The sequence below is a fragment of the Onychostoma macrolepis genome, chromosome 22 (assembly GCF_012432095.1).
Source record: "Onychostoma macrolepis isolate SWU-2019 chromosome 22, ASM1243209v1, whole genome shotgun sequence".
NCBI classification, from domain to species: Eukaryota; Metazoa; Chordata; class Actinopteri; order Cypriniformes; family Cyprinidae; genus Onychostoma; species Onychostoma macrolepis.
The window spans coordinates 12,372,922-12,387,881 of NC_081176.1; the positions used below are offsets into that span (position 1 = coordinate 12,372,922).

Genomic DNA, 14,960 nt, shown 5'->3' on the forward strand with positions numbered 1-14,960 from the left:
AAAGTCCAGGGCCAGTTTTTACTCCTGCCCCTGATTATTATTGATGTTAAGTAGTGAAGGAATGCCACTTTTATTCATATTTAACATTGCACAAAATATAATTGTTTAGGTTAAACTACTAAAATCTTACTGATAAAACTAAAATTGTCAATGAGAACTGATTAAATATAATGGTTTGCCAAGTGTTTATTTCAGGAAAAGTTGCAAATGGGATTTATATTATAGGATTGTTAACATTAAAGACTATATTTTGACTCTTTCATTAGACTGATGTATGATAAAGGTATATATTTTTTTTTATTATATTACAGTATAACAGTGTCCTTGAAGTTGGGGAGGTCCTTCCTTCCTTCCTTCCTTTCTTTTTGTCCTTGGCCGATCGCATACCAGCACAACAATTATGCTACTGTTTTGTACTTTAAACAACATTAAACTACTTGGATAAGATTACTGCCACAAGATTACAATCTGCGGAAAGAGAGCAGCTGGAGCAAGCTACGGAGCTCTTAAAGAGACATGCTGATGGAAAAATATGTCAATGCTTTCGCATGTTTTTTTTTTTTTTCGTGCTAATAACTAATTCTTTTTATTGGTCAGGCAGAGTGATCAGCGCGGCATTTGCAGAAAGTTGGGCGTTTGGAAGGAGAAAGAGCGTCCAGAACTTGAGAAATGCTCAACTTTATGCAAATGACAGGCGATAAACACTAGAAGGCAGCCAATCGTTTTGTTTACATTATAGGCTATTGTACTTCATAACATCCATGCAAACGCGACAGAAACACCGTAAAGCGGATGAGTTCTGACGTTCTGGGCAGCACAGAGGGGGGCTTTGTCACTGCAGAGGACGCGCACCGTTAAACCAGGCTTTAAGGTATATGTTTTGAAACGTGCGCTTAGCACCGATGACCTACTATAAGGCTTACTATGGAAAATGAAGACGTAAGATTGCTGTTGCTGTTAATCGTTCTCAAAGTTTAGAAACACAAGCAGCTGATTAGCGGAACCTTTTACCAGAGACTGGAATTTGTTTTGGAATCGTACCACGTGACGAGCAACAACGCGCAAAAGACAAGAACATCGAGCGTTTCAAATACTTCTAAATTATCTTCTTAGAGCACAACACTGCACGTAAGTTTTAATACCTCCTCGATTACAGTCATTTGGCAAATGTGAAGCGAATTAGAGTAGGCCTGTTTTTATTCCAGAGCGTTGATTAACTTTTGAAGATCACGGATATATAAACATTATTGAAAAATTATTTAAAAAGTGCATTATTGAGTTTATTGAAAAGCGTTACTGCAAACGAATAGGCCATTCATTTTAGGCTGTTGCTTTGTGATTATGCGAAATCGAAAGTATTTTTTTTTTAATCAGATCGTTATATTAGACAGATGATGATTATAAATGTGCTCTCATGTTATTTCGTTTTTTTGTCAAAGAAGCATGTGACAAAAATCAGCTGTGACTAGAATATTTTGGTTCACATAAGCCTCTACATATAGCCTCATTATATATTCTATATAACCATAATAATTCACAATTAGAAGGCTAGAAGCATTTGACAATAATAAAACCGATTGTGAAGTATAATGATCAAATGACAAATGAAAAAAGGACTGCAATTTAGACAGAAACTTAATTTATTTATTTATAATAGATTAATGCAATTGTGGACTGTGGCTGTGGGCATGAATGTAAACACAAGTAAAGACAGTTGAAACAGAATTAAAATTCAACAAATTAATGAAAAAAGTAAATATGTGTGTAAATTATATGAAAACTGCAATACTGAAAGTAAATTTTAAAAAGTCCTGAATGCAGTGCTGTCATGTTTGTTCCTACAGTTGTATTCATATCTTTATGTTGTGAGGAGATGGAAGTGTGTCTATTAATCTGTTGAAATATAGTGAACACATTGCAAAATCTCAATATATTTGTTCTGTTAAGGTTTTTGCCTATTTATTTATTTATTTATTTAAATAGCCTGTTTTTTGCTAATTCAACATTCAAATTTTTTCATCATCAACTATCGTGTTATTCATCTCGGTAAGATATCATCGTCTGCAGGTCATACTGCGCAGCTGATTATCTTCACTGACACCAGTGCTGGTGTTTGCATTGCCAGTTTAGCTGCTGTATGCCAGAGAAGCGAGAAAAGGACTCTCCGTCTGAGATGAGTCTCTCAGAGAAACCGAGGTAAGACTGAATCTGTTTTCAGAGAATCATTTTAAACACTATTTAAGTTTAATTCATTAATTTATTTATTGTAACGAACAACCTTTTAACAGTAATGATTTTCCCACTTATTGTCTTCTTCGCTGTATTTTTTTTGTTTTTGTTTTTAGATCATTGCAGGTTAAAAATAGCTTAAAACTGGTCTAATATTTAATTTACAGGAAAATTTATCACAAATAAATATGTTAATTATGTGGTTCTCTAAAATATTAGATTCTGATTGGTCAGTCGCCACATTCCTAAGTCTGATATTTTCTTATAAAGCTATTTGCATCATCAATAGCAACAGAAAATAACAGATCGATCCGGGTATTTCAAGCCAACGCTTCTTTCATGTCTCGTATTGTATTTCAAGCTGATGCTTTTTTGTGTCTCTCGTATTACAGCAAAGACTCGCTCTCTCATTTCAGATCTTGTCTCTCGTGACATCTTGCATCTCAGTTGTATTGAAAATGATACAACCGGCTGGATGTACGTTAGTTTGCACATTTAGTGCATAGTAAACTTAAATAATGTGGAATTTTATTACGTAGAATATGCCTGGCAAACAGGGCTTGACAATGGCGCATGTAAAGTGCTTCCATCATGACTGTAGATGTTTTGGGACTACAAATAAATCATTTTAACAACATACTTAAGTATTAAGTAACATAATTAAGTAACATTCTACAAAAAAATGACAGTTGGAAAACAATCTCAGCCTCAGATGTCATGCCCACGGACTGCTGGCTGAACGTCTGATGCATATATTTCATGGTGAAGTGGGTGAGGAACCAGCTCTTCACTTGACTGTTTACCAGTTTAGATTCCATTGTAGCTGACCTGATCAGTTTTTGGGATGAAATCTCAGACCAAGACATAATTTGAATTAAACTAAACTTAATTGAACTACACAAACCATTTGACACATTAAATCTCTTCAACTGAGACAGAGGAACCTTCTGTAGTAAAGGTTTTTTTTTTTCTCTCTCTCTCTCTCTGTTTTTTGTGTCATTAGTGTAAGAACAGGCACACATGTGCCCAGCTCTGTGGCTGTGAAGAGTGACTGTTCAAAAGGTGTACCACCAAAATTCACTGAGGAAACCCCATCATCTACTAAAAGGTATTTTACATTAGAGCATCACTGTGGTAAATGTGATAGAACTTGATTGAATAAATTCAAATCAATTTACTTTATTGTCAGTGTACATAGTACAACGAAATTCTGAGTGAGGCTTTGTCACAAAAAAAACAACAACTACAATGAATAGCAACCAACAATAAATAACAGACAGCAACAGTTGCAACAAAAAGTGCAAATTATGTCATTAGGTGGAGGGTGTAAGTACAAGGGTGTAATGGATGACACAGCTCTTGGAAAGAAGTCTCAGTCTGTTTGTGGGTGTTTTCATGGTCTTGTACAGTACCTCCGCCCTGAGGGCAGGGGGTCAGGGAGTCTATGACCCGGGTGTGTGGAATCTCCAGCAATGTTTCTAGCCTGTATACCTTTCTTCAGATCCCTCCGGGCTCTTCTGTAAGCCAGCAGGTCACCTGACCTATAGGCAACATCTTGGGCTTTAAGCAAAGACCGCACCTTACGGTCCAGCCACGGTTTCTGGTTAGGAAACACTCTGATGTATTTAGTGGGCAAGACAGAGTTCGTGCAGAAATACAAATAGGCCAAGACAGACAAGGTTATCAAATTTCTTAAAGCTAAGAATCACTCTTACTCTCCCAGCTCGAGAGGTCTTTCTCAAGTGGTTAGGAGTTGCCAGTAGGGGCTTGTGATGGCGCTGAGGAGACAGAGATGTAGGTGCACAAATCTTTCAGGGGAGGAAGAATGTTCTTGAAATGTTTGACGACAAGCAGTTAATCAAACGGTTACATTTCCTCAGTTATTCAAAACGAGCAAAGAACATTTACATTACCAAAGAACATCATAACTGACTTCAGTCTAGCGCGAGTATTACATGCTCTTTAAAAAAGCACTCCCTTTATAATCAGTAGAGCTATCTACACTGTATGATGAATAAATCCCTTACCCCTTATTTACACTGCACACGTCTGCGGCTCTGACACGGCCACCGGATCTGATCGTGGCCACTAGTTTCTGAAGCGACTCTCCACGCTGCATCGCTAAAGATAGGCGCATATTTTTGTTCGATGTTAATAATAATAATAATCGTCTTGCTGTCGTCAAAGTAGGAGTAAATTTCATGAATTCTCAGCACCTAAGGCTAAAATGGCACTTTGAGAAGCTTGATAAATACGGGCCCAGACCTGTATGGTTTTAACAGTTGGGCTTGATCGGCAGATAAGAGGTCTTTATGCCGGTGTCATTTCCAGTGAGATGTAGTCTGGCATGCCAAGATGTGGAGATGCTGCAGCTTTATATGTCCCTGGGATGTTCATATAGACCTGATCTAGAATATTATTGTCCCTGGTCAGGAAATTGATGCACATGAAAAACTTGGGAAATACTGCTTTCAGTTCTACATGATTGAAGTCTCCTGCTATGATCACAAATCCCTCCGGATGTGCATTTAGCTGGCTATTAATAGTGCTGTGCAACTTCTCCAGTGCTGGCCTGAAGTTAGTCACAGCCAGTTGTGGTATGTAAACAGCTTTAATCAGAAAGGCAGAACACTTTCTTGGCTTGTAGAACAGTCTGCATTTCACTGCCATGTATTCCAAATTCCAAAACAATAGATCACAGAAATGTCTGTTAACCTTTAGTGAACTTAGTCTGGAGCTACATAGGTAGACAATAAGGGATACAACTTCACCATTGAAAAAACAAACATAAATACATTCATCTATCTATAGTTATGAGAAAGACAAAATCACGGATATACTGGATTTAATCACATGCAATCTTTTCTAATAAAACTTACATGTCTCCTGTAATTTTTTTTCTTTCTTTCTTTCTGTTCTTTGTGTCATTAGTGTAAGATTAGACTCGCATGTGTCAACTCTGTGTCTTTGAAGAGTGACTGTTCGTCTTACATTACATTGCTCTGTTAGCTAATTTCTCCACTAAGGTTTATGTGATAACTTGACTGGATAAAACAGGAAATCACAGAATGAACTATTCAGTGAGATCAGTCTTTTCAACAATACAATTACACAGGAAGCCACTAGGGGGCATAAATTCATCATGGAAAGACAGAACAGGCAACCAAACATAAATAGAACTATCTATAGTAGTGAGAAAGTGAAATCTACCGCTATACTGAATTTTATTAAATTAAATTTCTCAAATGAGACTGAAGTATTTTTTTTTCCCCCCTCTGGTTTGTGTTAGTGAAAGATCAGGCTCATCTTTTTCCAGCTCTATGTCTGTTAAGAGTGATCAGTCACATGATCCTCCACCAAACTTAAGTGAGGAAACATCATCATCTACCATAAGGTATTTCATGTGTTTTACACTATATTGCTCTGTTAGCTAATTTCTCAATTATTGTTATGTGATGGAAGCTCCTTTCCGATAATATACTTACGCAGGAAGCCACTAGGGGGCCTATGAGCATTTTCTCTGTCAGAATGAACAGTAGTTAGTGTGTTTATTGTGTTTGTTGTACTGGATTTGCAGCTTCAATAATGAAGAACTGCATGTACTAGAATATATTTCATGTGTTTCTCCAAAAACATTGACAAAAATAGCTTGACAATTCAAAATCAAAATCTGGAATTCAAACTCAAATTCAAGTTTGGAAATAAACAATGTGCTGAAACATGTTAAACAAATATTTTAATAAAGGAGAAAATCAAAACACAAGCACTTTCACAAATGGATTTAAAGTGTACATTGAACAATACATTAAATGTAGACTTTGAATAGCGATTTTAAAGTTGAGAATAACAATTCATTAACAATTTGTTCAAATCAAATCTAATGTAATGTTCATGAAAATAAACGCTTGAGATGTACTGTGTTTTATTGATATTCTGTTGTTGCTGCATTGGAAACTTGGTTTCAACCCTTATATTCTGCTGATTATGGTTGGCACAATACCAAAATTGTGGCTTCATTATGATCCCAGAATCTAATATGTCATTATAAATATAAAATTGATACATTAGGTGACAAATAAGCAGATGACTGAATTAATGAACACATAATGACATTCTGCAGTAACAAATGTGTTGCTTGTTTTCAAGCATAAATATATAAACAACATAAACAGCATTTCTCAGTGCTGCATACTTATATAATGCGATACAATTAAAATTACATGTTTTATTATTGAACTATTATTCAATTACTATCATTGTACTATATACAAGAAGTGCAATATTACTATAAGTAACACATTACATAGAACAAGTGGTAGATATATTAGTTTGCATTTACATTCCAAGATGTAATTCACAGATCTATACAATATCAGGTTTTTGTCCTGTCCATTGCTGTGATTATCACTGTCAAGTTTCCATCCAGTTTTTGCTCTGTTTTGTTATCGACAAAGAGAATATGCGTTAAAAAAACGTTGCGAAATTTGCTGTCTACAGCCTGTTTCCATCCAACTGGCCTTTTACCAATAAAATGGTGTGCGTGATGACGTCATCCCTAAAAAAACTAATTGTCGCATAAGTTTTGGTTTGTCGCAAAAAAAAATTGCCCTTGAGCTGTTTCCATGCATAATTTCTCCTATTGCGTAAATTATAGGCTAGTAGCCTGTTCTTCATCCATTTGAAACAAAACAGCCTATTATTCAATTGTACAGGCCTACATAAAATTATTTTATTAACAAGTGTCATGAGTTTGTTTTTTGTTTTTTTTGTACTTTGTAATAGACTATTAGATAGATAGGCTACTTAATCAAGCAATAATCATAAACAGGTGCAGTTGTATTATTATTGTTTTTTTTCTGATTAACGTTTATAGGAAATAGGAATGTTCATTTCGATTATTTTATTTCTCCTAACCGACGGTCGTTAAGCCATACCGTTAGCCGACAGGATTATGTTAAATTACAATTAAATTAAATTTAAATTGATAGGTGGCTGTGACCCATTAAAAATACCTAAATTTGTTTTCCAGGGATTCATTTTATACACGCAAAAAGCAGCATAAATAACATGAACGTGAGGATTCACATGCACGCACCTGCAGCGCTTCTGCGAACAGAGCAAAACATAAGCTATTTTATATAAAAGAAATAGGCCCATATGCAAAATACACTGAACAAAATTATAAACACAACACTTTTGTTTTTGCCCCCATTTTTCATGAGCTGAACTCAAAGATCTAAGACTTTTTCTATGTACACAAAAGGCCTATTTCTCTCTAAATCTGTGTTAGTGAGCACTTCTCCTTTGCCGAGATAATCCATCCACCTCACAGGTGTGGCATATCAAGATACTGATTAGACAGCATGATTATTGCACAGGTGTGCCTTAGGCTGGCCACAATAAAAGGCCACTCTAAAATGTGCAGTTTCACTGTATTGGGTTGGTCCGGGGGTTTCCGAAAACCAGTCAGTATCCGGTGTGACCACCATTTGCCTCACGCAGTGCAACACATCTCCTTCGCATAGAGTTGATCAGGTTGTTGATTTTGGCCTGTGAAATGTTGGTCCACTCCTCTTCAATGGCTGTGCGATGTTGCTGGATATTGGCAGGAACTGGAACACGCTGTCATATACGGCGATCCAGAGCATCCCAAACATGCTCAATGGGTGACATGTCTGGTGAGTATGCTGGCCATGCAAGAACTGGGATGTTTTCAGCTTCCAGGAATTGTGTACAGATCCTTGCACCATGGGGCCATGCATTATCATGCTGCAACATGAGGTGATGGTCGTGGATGAATGGCACAACAATGGGCCTCAGGATCTCGTCACGGTATCTCTGTGCATTCAAAATGCCATCAATAAAATGCCCCTGCGTTTGTTGTCCATAACATACGCCTGCCCATACCATAACCCCACCGCCACTCGATCCACAATGTTGACATCAGCAAACCGCTCACCCACACGACGCCATACACGCTGTCTGCCATCTGCCCTGTACAGTGAAAACCGGGATTCATCCGTGAAGAGAACACCTCTCCAAAGTGCCAGATGCCATCGAATGTGAGCATTTGCCCACTCAAGTCGGTTATGACGACGAACTGCAGTCAGGTCGAGACCCCGATGAGGACGACGAGCATGCAGACGAGCTACCCTGAGATGGTTTCTGACAGTTTGTGCAGAAATTCTTTGGTTATGCAAACCGATTGTTGCAGCAGCTGTTTGGGTGGCTGGTCTCAGACGATCTCGGAGGTGAAGATGCTGGATGCGAAGGTCCTGGGCTGGTGTGGTTACACATGGTCTGCGGTTGTGAGGCCGGGTTGGATGTACTGCCAAATTCTCTGAAACGCCTTTGGAGACCGCTTATGTTAGAGAAATGAACATTCAATTCACAGGCAACAGATCTGGTGGACATTCCTGCAGTCAGCATGACATCTGTGGCATTGTGCTGTGTGATAAAACTGCACATTTTAGAGTGGCCTTTTATTGTGGCCAGCCTAAGGCACACCTGTGCAATAATCATGCTGTCTAATCAGCTAAAGTTAAACGGAAAAAGATTGTGTCGACACATGAGAAATTTAATCGATAATTGGCATTTCCATCGGCTATATCGTAAATATTTTAAAGCGCTAAATAGTTTTTCGCAAACAAATCCTTGGATGGAAACCTGGTTATTGTCAATCATTGCAGTTTTGGATTCAATCCCATATTTAAATAAGTTTGTCAATTCAGAAAACTTGAAATGTGCAGTTAGCAGCATGACACACATTTATATTAAATACAAAAGCAAGCAAAGAGCGCTCCCATTATAATAAATGAAGCTAAGCGCTGCAACTTTACTGACGGAGTGAAAACTCCCGTTATAATCGATGAAGCCAACAACACTGCACAATGAATCTCTTAATCTGATAAAAAATTTTTGTAATGAAATAATTTGTGAATGTGCTGAGCTCAATGAACTTTAAAAAATAATAATAATAATAATAATTAAAATTATTTTAATGATTTCCACGGTAGTGAAATTATAATACTTCATTATTAATTTCTTTACTTCTAAGTGTCAAACCCATAGGCTTTTATTTTTTTTGGAAAACTACTGGGAGCCCTTTAAATTCCTTTGTTTAGTTGACAACAGGTTTATAAATACTTGCAAAATGATTAATGATAAATGTTATCATCATAAATGATTGCAAATTTAGTTTAGTTAGTTTAGTATCTGTCCATAATGGAAATTATGTGAATGAGAAAAATGTCACCTTGTGCTTCTTGTGTTCTCAAATGCACATTAAACTCAAAAAACATGCAGAGCTGGAGTTTGTGAGAAACCATATTTTACTGTGAACTAAGCTGCTCTGAGACACTGACACAATTAAGCCGTGCACATGTAAATTATCACATTACTGTGGTCCACTCTGAAACATACAGTGCATAAGACTGTATATTTATTCAATTAGATCATAGTCTTTTGCAATTTGATTATTGCACTAAGCCATACAGTGATTACAATTTAATTTTAATTAATAATGCAGCCTCAGTTAGTAGCACAATGCTTTGCCATGAGCTAAAGAAAAAATAGTCACCCAGAAGTCCCAGATGAACTTACTTAAACAATGTTCCTCTTCAGGAACTCGAGCTGCGTCCGAAAACGCTAGGGGAACGCCTTCAGCATGACCGGCTCTGAATACAAGTGTAATCTGTCCAATGGATGGGCGAGACGTCACAGGCGAGGTGACGTAATGACCAGCTGGTATAAAAGCACGTGCAGTGAAACCGGCATCAGCTTTCTGTCATTCAGCTAGCGCTCTGTGTCTAAACTGTGTGTCTTATTTGGTGTTGTCTGTCCTTTGAATATTATCATGTCAAAGAGCCAGTATAAGGCTAAGCATATGAAGGGCGAGAGCAGATCACAATACAAGCTGTGTGTTCCTCCCTGCAAACGCTATTTGTCTGCAGGTGATACACACAGCTTGTGTGTGGTTTGTTTGGGAGCGAGGCACGCAGAGTCGGCTCCCTTTTTTCCCAGCGGGATCTGATGGAGGCGAGCGAGTCTCTATCTCCATCCTCACCCATTAGATCCGGTGACCGCTCCCCGAGATCGGAAGCCCGCCATGCGGTTACTTCTCCTCGGGCAGTGGGCTCGGCACTTCTTCTGTCTTCCTCCGAGGAGGTTGACGTGGAGAGCGCCGAGTATGTTTCGCCCTCTCTTTCGCCCCAATATGAGGAGCTTGTGGAGGTGGTCACTCGTGCTGTGGCCAGATTAAACATCGATTGGCCGGCCGAGTGTCGTGTTGAACCGCAGAGAAGCAAGTTGGACGAACGCTTTCTGCGGTTTAAGATTCCACCTCCACATCGGAGCCTGCCGTTTTTTCCGACCTCCACACTGAGGTGTCGAGGTCGTGGGGAAAACCATTCTCAGCCCGCCTCTTCGTCCCCTCGTCCGATTACTACGGTAATGTGGCGGGGACGAGTGAGCGTGGTTGCAGAGCGATGCCTCGGGTGGAACAGACGCTCGTGAGCTATCTGTCCCCTGACGCTGCGTCGTCTCTGAAGGCTCCGACCTTGCCCACCAAGCCACTGCACACATCGTCAGCGCTGGTGGGCAAGGGGTACGCGGCAGCAGGTCAGGCTGGTTCGTGTCTGCACACCATGGCGGTGCTGCAGGCGTACCAGGCTGACCTGCTCAAAGATCTAGATGAGGGTGAGGGAATCAATGCGGACGATATCAGCGAGCTCCGCAAAACCGCTGATTTGTCTCTCCACGCCACCAAGGAGACCGCCCGTGCTATTGGGCGGTCTATGGCAGCCCTGGTGGCGGCGGAGAGGCATCTCTGGTTGACCCTGTCAGATATCAAAGACCGTGACAGGGTCTTCCTCCTGGACGCCCCGCTTTCGCCTTCTGGCCTGTTCGGCGACGCTGTTGGTTCCGTCGTCGACAGGCACCAGGAGGCCAGGAAGCAGGCGGCGGCGTTCCAGCGGTTTCTCCCTCGCCGCTCTCTAGCTCATGGGGCTGCTGGGTGAGAGCAGTGCTGGCTCCTCACATAGAGAGGCGCAGAAAGAGAGTGTCGCCGGCCGTGCTCCCCCGCGGCGGAGCCGGGGCGGTAAGAAAGGCTCTCGGGGCGGTAAGAAAGGCTCTCGGTCGGGGGCCACGATGCCTAAGCCGGATCTATGGACCGTCCTCCAGGCAAAGAGGTCTTCGGCCAAGAAGCCCTGATGCTTATGGCCCAGGGCTTATGAGGGTAGCCCCCGCTGGGGGAGAGCGGCGTTCACCACATTACATGGTGCCCGTCTCTCCTCAGTGCCCTCAGGAGATCGTTCTGCTAACCCTGCCACGTACGGTGTTCCAGGGCGCAGCGATCTCCAGCGAGCACATATCTCAGTTCTCTCCGCCCGGAAACGTAGCGGAGCTGAGATGCTCGCCACCCCTTCGGGGATCTCTAGAGCAGCTAGTTCGGTTGTCTCCTGCCGGTGTGCCGTTCCAGGACACCGAACTAGCCGCTCTGATTACACCAGAGGCCAGTCTCGAGAGACTGGTTCCCTTAGTAGACTATTTTGCAGCGTGGAAACTACTGCCAAATGTGTCTCAGTGGGTCCTGCACACTGTAGAGAGAGGTTACAGAATCCAGTTCGGTTCTCCTCCGCCTCGATTCAACGGGGTGAATCCCACTCTGGTGGGTCCCGAGCAGGCCTTGGTAATGGAACGAGAAGTAATTACTCTCTTAAGAAAGGAAGCCATCGAGGTGGTCCCTCCTCACGAGAGAGAGTCCGGGTTCTACAGCCGGTACTTTATAGTTCCAAAGAAGGATGGAGGGTTGCGTCCCATTTTAGATCTGCGTCAGTTGAACCGCTCAGTCAGCAGACTGAGGTTCAAGATGCTCACGCTCAAACAGGTTGTGTCTCAGATCAGGTCCCAGGACTGGTTTGTTACAATCGATCTAAAAGACGCATACTTCCATGTCTCCATCCTTCCTACTCACAGGAAGTTCCTGAGGTTTGCGTTCGGGGGCGAAGCTTACCAGTATCGGGTTCTTCCCTTCGGCCTAGCACTCTCACCCCGCACTTTTACAAAGTGTGTGGATGCCACGTTAGCTCCGTTGCGGCTACAAGGCATCCGCATACTCAATTACATTGACGATTGGTTGATTCTCGCTCATTCAGAGCAGATGGCGGCTCAACATCGAGATGTTGTTCTCGCTCACATGAAGGTGTTGGGGTTAAGACTGAACGCCAAGAAGAGTGTGCTTTCTCCATTACAGAGGACCACTTATCTTGGTGTGGTGTGGGATTCGACCACGATGCAGGCACGTATGTCGCCTGCTCGCATCGAGTCGATCCTCACGGCAGTCAGGAGAGTGAAAGAAGGCCAGTCACTCACTATCAAGCAGTTTCAGAGACTGCTGGGTCTGATGGCAGCTGCGTCCAACGTGATACCTATTGGCCTGCTGTACATGAGACCCCTACAGTGGTGGCTCAAGACCAAGGGGTTCTCCCCGAGAGGGAACCTACTTCGCATGACCAAGGTCACGCGGCGGTGCCTACGTGCCTTAGACATGTGGAGACAACCTTGGTTCTTTTCTCAGGGCCCAGTGCTGGGAGCTCCGTGTCGCCGCGTATCACTAGCGACGGATGCATCCCTCACTGGCTGGGGAGCGGTCATGAGTGGCCAGCCTGCCCGCGGTCTGTGGAGTGGTCGCCATCTCGCGTGGCACATCAATTGGCTGGAGATGCTGGCTGTGTTTCAGGCTCTGAAACACTTTCTCCCAGACCTAAGAGATCACCATGTGTTGGTGCGCACCGACAACACGGCAGTGGTCTCTTACATCAACCACCAAGAAGGTCTGCGGTCACGCCCCCTGTACAGGCTGGCGCACCAGATCCTTGTGTGGTCCCAAGGCAAACTCCTCTCGTTGAGAGCAGTGTACATCCCTGGGCATCTCAATGTGGACATCCAGACATCCTGTCGAGACAGGGGCCGAGGCCCGGGGAATGGATGCTTCACCCAGAGGTGGTGAAGCAGATTTGGAGAGTGTTTGGCCAGGCTCAGGTGGACCTTTTTGCGACTTGGAAGACATCGCAATGTCCCCTCTGGTACTCTCTGACTCATCCAGCTCCACTGGGGCTGGATGCCATGGTACAGATTTGGCTGAGGCTTCGTCTGTACGCCTTTCCCCCGATTGCTCTGCTCCCCGGAGTTCTGGAGAGAGTGCGCCGGGACGGGGTCCGGCTGCTGTTAGTAGCCCCGTTCTGGCCGGGCCGAGTATGGTTCTCGGACCTGATTTCTCTCCTCGACGGCTCTCCATGGGAGATTCCCGTCAGGAGGGATCTCCTCTCACAGGCAGGGGGCACCCTTGTGCACCCCCGCCCGGAGTTGTGGAAGCTGTGGGTATGGCCTCTGAAGGGGCACAGCTCATAGCTTCCGGTCTCTCGACAGAGGTTGTTGAGACCATCCTCCAATCCAGAGCTCCCTCAACGAGGAAACTGTACGCCTTGAAGTGGAAACTTTTCACTTCATGGTGCGGAGACCGCCAGCTCGACCCAGTTAACTGCCCGGTTGGTACAGTGCTGGAGTTCCTGCAGGCTCGACTCTCCACAGGGTTAACCCACTCCACCTTGAAGGTTTACGTGGCAGCGATTTCGGCCTACCACACCTCTCTTGGTGGACAGTCAGTGGGCAGACACCCCCTGGTTACACGTTTCCTCCGCGGTGCGCTGAGGCTAAGGCCTCCAGTATGTTCCTGTGTTCCTCCATGGGACCTGGCTGTGGTGTTGGATGCTCTCTGTAGGCCTCCTTTCGAGCCTATTGAGGAGATCTCTGATCGCCATCTCACTCTGAAGACTGTATTTCTTCTGGCGATTTCTTCTCTTAACCCTCTGGGGTCGACAAGCAGACACGCTGCTTTGAGGCAGATTTTCCTGATAAGGCCGAAATGAGCTTGAATTACTCTGCCATTTTTGATCGTACAGATAAAAGCAATACACCATTCGAATCTGTAAAGGGTCTACTTTTATTTGTATACACTCATAATAACAACTAAACTTTGTGCTTCTGAAGAATAAAGAAAACAAACAGGGTGTGCACTCTGTCTTCTCCGTCTCCGCGAACTGTTTTTAGAAACGCGTCACTAAAATGAACTGTAACTCAGCAAATACTCAACACAGAGACATGAGAAATATATCTATAGAAAGCTTGAAGTGTCTACTTTGAAATGAAGCAAGTCTTATCGAAAACAAACATTCTGTGATGAAGTAATCCGTATGAAACCAACACGATGTTCAATCTTTCCGTCTGACTCATTATCGCTAATGTGATCCCGCCCGCTGCTCGCGCTGTTCATATGTAAATAGCCACGTGGTAAGTGCGGCGTGCAAACGCCCAACAACACAAACAAAGAGGAGGTCCTTCATCGCGGCTGTTCGGTTTCTGGAAGACGCGCTGAGTAAAAGCAGGATTTCCTCGAAGAAGAACACGATTTCACCCAGCAGAGGAGATGAGTAAGTAATGTTTCTTTTTTACATTAGTTAACGTTTTATTGTGACATAAACCTGAACAGATTTAACAGTTAGCTGGGTTTTCCCCCAAACGACAACATGATGAATGCTACGCGTCTAAGAATGTTTAGACCATGTTTATTATTAATACTCTGTTCACAAATAGATTTTAATAGCGTGCTAAACAATAATAATTAGTTTCTCAGATATAAAATATCATTTTTTTATAGTACAAAGTACATCCTT

General features: G+C 42.6%; 1 protein-coding gene across 1 annotated transcript in view; it reads left to right on the plus strand.

Moving 5' to 3' along the window:
- The first annotated feature begins 253 nt into the window (after nt 1-253).
- Nucleotides 254-14,960, plus strand: part of LOC131530061 (uncharacterized) — a 53,736-nt gene continuing 39,029 nt past the window's right edge. Inside the window, 4 exon segments of the mRNA XM_058760135.1 lie at nt 254-871; nt 2,068-2,196; nt 3,233-3,337; nt 5,519-5,623. Of these exon segments, the coding sequence (XP_058616118.1) occupies nt 2,138-2,196; nt 3,233-3,337; nt 5,519-5,623 (269 nt within the window). The 5' untranslated portion in view covers nt 254-871; nt 2,068-2,137.